Genomic DNA, 5,000 nt, shown 5'->3' on the forward strand with positions numbered 1-5,000 from the left:
GGCCCAAAAATATCTCAACCAGCTTTTATCAATAGCAACATGGACAACTGAGTGCAGACAGGACAAGTTCAAAAACTACTGGAGGACGCGATTCTCAATTGCGATGCAGTAGTGCAATGCAATAGTGTTACTGCAGAAGATGAGCAGAGTCCAGTATAGTGGTGACTCAGTTGGTGCCATTAGTAACTCTGTTAGCTTACTGTGAACTGTTTGACTCTTAATCGTAGTTAGGGACTTCTTGGGTTCTAGTTCTCTTAGAACTTGCTGATTTTAGCGGAGAATGTAATAGTGTCTTGTATATGAAATATATGTATTTACAGACAGACAGACAGACAAATGACTTAGAAATTGTCAGATAGACAGACAGACAGAAAGACACACACACACACACACACACACACACACACACACACACACACACACACACACACACACACACACACACACACACACACACACACACACACACACACACACACACGCACGCACGCATGCACACACGCACGCATGCATGCATGCATGCACGCACGCACACGCGCACACACACACACACACACACACACACACACACACACACACACACACACGAGTGAGAGAGAGACAGACAGACAGACACAGACAGACAGACATACAGACGGACACAGACAGACAGACACATACAGACAGATGGACAGACAGATAGACGGACAACCATTTTTGTCTTCTTGTCTGTTGCTGCCAGCCTGTACGCTTGTTATACTCCACTTACTGGTTAATATCAATTAACCACCAGCCTCTAAATCTTCCACTTCAAATCTATGGATTGTTTATTACAGGCTGGATGTGTTGTATCAGCCAGTGTTGATGGCACAGTCAAGGTGTGGAGTCACCGTGGTGTAGAAATCACGACTCTTCATGGCAATGGACAGCGTGTGAATGCTTGTGCTGTCCACGTTGCCAAGAGCGACAACGCAGGTGGAGAGTCGTCTTCCTCGTGGGCAGAAATGGTGCAGGATGCGACAGATTTTGAAGAGAAAGGGACGACCTTCAATGTGGCAGACGTCGTGGTCACTTCAGGACGGGATGATGGAACTGTTTCAGTGTGGAAAGCATTGCAGGTGCAGTCAGGGCTGTCTACACGTTTTAGTATTTATTTGTTGTCAATGTGGGTGTTTTTATTATTTATTTTATTATTTATTTAATTATTATTTATTTTATTTATTTTATTAATTATTTTATTATTTATTTTATTATTCATTTTATTATTTATTTTATTATTTATTTTATTATTTATTTTATTTATTTTATTATTTATTTTATTATTTATTTGTTTTTATTATTATCTGTTGGTTTTCATATCTTTCTGTTCACATTTTAGTTTTTCTGTTTGTCTGGCTGTCGTCGTCTCCATTTGTTTCATATGTATGTTTATGTGTTTGTCTATGTTCATGGTTTTCATTTAATTAAAGGCACATGAATTGAACTCACTGGTGGGACATTCAGATCGTGTTGTTGGTGTCACAACCAATGGAACAGACATCATAACAAGTTCTTTTGACAAGACTGTGAAAATTTGGTCACCGAAAGTGAGTTGGAAATCATAGCTTTGCAGTCTGTGAATATCTGTATGCTACTAGACTTGTTTGTCTGTTTTTCTGTCTGTCTGTTTGTCTGTTTGTCTGTCTGAATGTTGTCTGTCTGTATGTTTGTCTCTCTGTTTGTTTATCTGCCTGTTTCTTTGTCTGTCTGTTTGTATGTCTGTCTGTCTGTCTGTATGTATGTATGTATGTATGTTTGTCTGTATGTTTGTCTGTCTGTATGTTTGTCCATCTGGCTGTCTGTATGTTTGTTTGTCTGTATGTTTGTTTGTCTGCTTGTTTGTTTGTCTGTCTGTCTGTCTGTTTGTTTATCTGCCTGTTTATTTATCTGCCTGTTTATTTATCTGTCTGTTTCTTTGTCTGTCTGTCTGTTTGTCTGTTTGTTTGTCTGTCTGTGTGTATTTGTCTGTCTGTCTGTGTGTTTGTCTGTCTCTCTGTCTGTTTGTCTGTCTGTTTCTTTGCCTGTCTGTTTCTTTGTCTGTCTGTCTGTTTGTCTGTTTCTTTGTCTATCTTTCTGTCAGTCTGTGTGTCTGGTGTTTGTCTGTCTGTCTGTTTGTCTGTCTGTTTATTTGTCAGTCTGTCCGTTTGTCTTTCTGTCTGTCTATCTATCTGTCTGTTTATGTGTCTGTCTGTCTCTCTGTTTGCCAGTAGCTAAAAAGTTGAGTTTATGAAACAAACATTGTCGTGTTTTACAGCTCGATGATGCGACTGTTCTTTTCTTCTCTCATGGTGGTGCAGTGACATCTGTGGTTATGTCTCAGTGTGGCAACTGGGCTCTGTCAAGCAGCAGGTGGGTTGGATGGTTTGCTGTGATGAGAGATGATGTTTCTATTGTGTGTATTGTGTGTAGAGATGGCATGGTTGCTGTGTGGAAACTGTGGGTAGATGATGAAGATCAGGTTTTCAAAAATCAATTGTTTTGTAGTTTTAAGGTACGTGAGCTATGGAGTTATGTATCTGGAAGGATCTCACAATACACTAGACTATTGTATTAAAGGGATGCATCTCACAATACACTAGACTATTGTATTAAAGGGATGCATCTCACAATACATTAGACTATTGTATTGGAGGGATGTATCTCACAGTACACTAGACTATTGTATTGGAGGGATGCATCTCACAATACACTAGACTATTGTATTAGAAGGATGCATCTCTCAATACACTAGACTATTGTATTGGAGGGTTGCATCTCACAATACACTAGAGTATTGTATTGGAGAGATGCATCTCACAATACATTCAATTATTCGATTGCAGACACATGACGACTCAACCAATGCAGTCTGCTTCATCTCCACCAGCAAAACACAGATCAAATTCGTCACAGCCGGCAATGATGGCTTTGTCACATTCTGGGTGTGTAACATTACTGCATCACCAGCTCGCGTTCCAACAGCAACAGAGAAACACCAACACAGCACAAGACCCGTCACATGCCTAGCCTACAACAGCAAGTCCGGATACCTTGTCTCTGGTGGTTGGAATGGCATCGTAAGCTTCTGGAATGTGACAAAGAAGAAAGTGAGACGAGCTAGGCAATTAAAGAGGTGATAACCTGATTGTTCAACCACATATAATACACTAGACTATTGTATTGGAGGCATCTCACAATACACTAGACTATTGTATTGGAGGGATGCATCTCACAATACACTAGACTATTGTATTGTAGGGATGCATCTCACAATACACTAGACTATTGTATTAGAGGGATGCATCTCACAATACACTAGACTATTGTATTAGAGGGATGCATATAACAATACACTAGACTATTGTATTGGAGGCATCTCACAATACACTAGACTATTGTATTGGAGGCATCTCACAATACACTAGACTATTGTATTGGAGGGATGCATCTCACAATACACTAGACTATTGTTTTAGAGGGATGCATCTCACAATACACTAGACTATTGTATTGGAGGAATGCATCTCACAATACATTCACTTATTTACGAAGCATGGCTGCTTGTTTGACTGTCACTGCTTTGTGTGAGCGTGTTGTGTTGTAATTTGTTTTGTGGTTTACAGTCAGAATGAGTGGATTCTAACGTTAGCATTTGTTGGCGATTCTCATCTTGTTGTTGGAACAGCCGGCAACGAAATTTCAGTGTGGGATCTCACTGAGGTGAAGTAGATTGTCGTTGTGCACGTGTTGAGTGTGTATATGATTGCATGTGTGGTCAATGTGTTTGTTAATATTTGTTTGTTTATGTGTTGCTTTGTTTGTGTTTGTGTTTGTTTGTTTGTATGTTTGTATGTCTGTTTGTGTGTCTGTTTGTATGTCTGTTTGTGTGTCTGTTTGTGTGTCTGTTTGTATGTCTGTTTGTGTGTCTGTTTGTGTGTCTGTTTGTATGTCTGTTTGTATGTCTGTTTGTATGTCTGTTTGTGTGTCTGTTTGTATATCTGTTTATATGGCTTTTCTTCTGTTGGTCTGTTTCTCTCTCTGTATGCTCATATTTCATTGTTTGTATCTATCACTCAAGGGTATCATTGCTACTGTCTATAGCTTCATTTCTATCATTTAGTTCAAATGTGCGTGTAACGTCTATGCCCATGCAGACTCTGATGATAAGGAGAATAAAAACAAATGCTGGCCAGCTGCATTGTGTATTACTCAGCAGGCTTGTCTCACTCAGCTCATACCACAAGCAGGAAATCTTGTAGCAATCGCAGGCGACACTATGGGTCTGTTGACTGTACGAGACGTTAGTTCACTGAAGGAATTGTGGAGTAAGAAGGTGAGCTACTTTGTAGTGTGTGTGTGTAGAGGGTAACTGTGTTGTGTGTGTGTGTGTGTGTGTGTGTGTGTGTGTGTGTGTGTGTGTGTGTGTGTGCTTGTGTGTGTGTGTGTGTGTGTGTGTGTGTGTGTGTGTGTGTGTGTGTCTGTGTCTGTGTCTGTCTGTCTGTCTGTATGTATGTATGTATGTATGTGTTGTGTGTGTGTGTGTGTGTGTGTGTGTGTGTGTGTGTGTGTGTGCGTGTGTGTGTGTGTGTGTGTGTTGTGTGTGTCAATGTGTGTGTGTGTGTGTGTGTGTGCATGCGTGTGTGGTGTGTGCATGCGTGTGTGAATGGCTGAATGTCTCTCGTCTACAAACATTATTGCCAAAAAGCAAGTTACATAATATGAAATGCCCCCAGCATGGTCTTGACCTGTCACAAGCCAATGACCGCACTTCCTGGTGGAAACGTTTGCAATGCTGAAGCCCATAGTGGGTATTGGTAGAATTCCAGGTTTTAGGTATGTGGGTGGGTGGGTGGGTGTGAGTGTGTGGGTGGGTGTGAGTGTGTGGGTGTGTGGGTGTGAGTGTGTGGGTGGGTGGGTGTGAGTGTGTGGGTGTGTGGGTGTGAGTGTGTGGGGGTGTGCCAGTGTGAGTGGGTGTGTGGGTGAGTGTGTGTAGGTGCATGTGT

General features: G+C 41.1%; 1 protein-coding gene across 1 annotated transcript in view; it reads left to right on the plus strand.

The window, feature by feature from the left end:
- Positions 1-5,000, plus strand: part of LOC134187557 (telomerase protein component 1-like) — a 53,263-nt gene that overhangs the window by 47,442 nt on the left and 821 nt on the right. Inside the window, exons 44-50 of the mRNA XM_062655710.1 lie at positions 816-1,097; positions 1,449-1,565; positions 2,273-2,367; positions 2,428-2,509; positions 2,841-3,130; positions 3,621-3,717; positions 4,118-4,330. Coding sequence (XP_062511694.1) covers positions 816-1,097; positions 1,449-1,565; positions 2,273-2,367; positions 2,428-2,509; positions 2,841-3,130; positions 3,621-3,717; positions 4,118-4,330 — 1,176 coding nt within the window. The remainder of the gene's footprint in view (positions 1-815; positions 1,098-1,448; positions 1,566-2,272; positions 2,368-2,427; positions 2,510-2,840; positions 3,131-3,620; positions 3,718-4,117; positions 4,331-5,000) is intronic.

This window comes from Corticium candelabrum, chromosome 12 (genome assembly GCF_963422355.1).
Source record: "Corticium candelabrum chromosome 12, ooCorCand1.1, whole genome shotgun sequence".
In the NCBI taxonomy this organism is placed as follows: Eukaryota; Metazoa; Porifera; class Homoscleromorpha; order Homosclerophorida; family Plakinidae; genus Corticium; species Corticium candelabrum.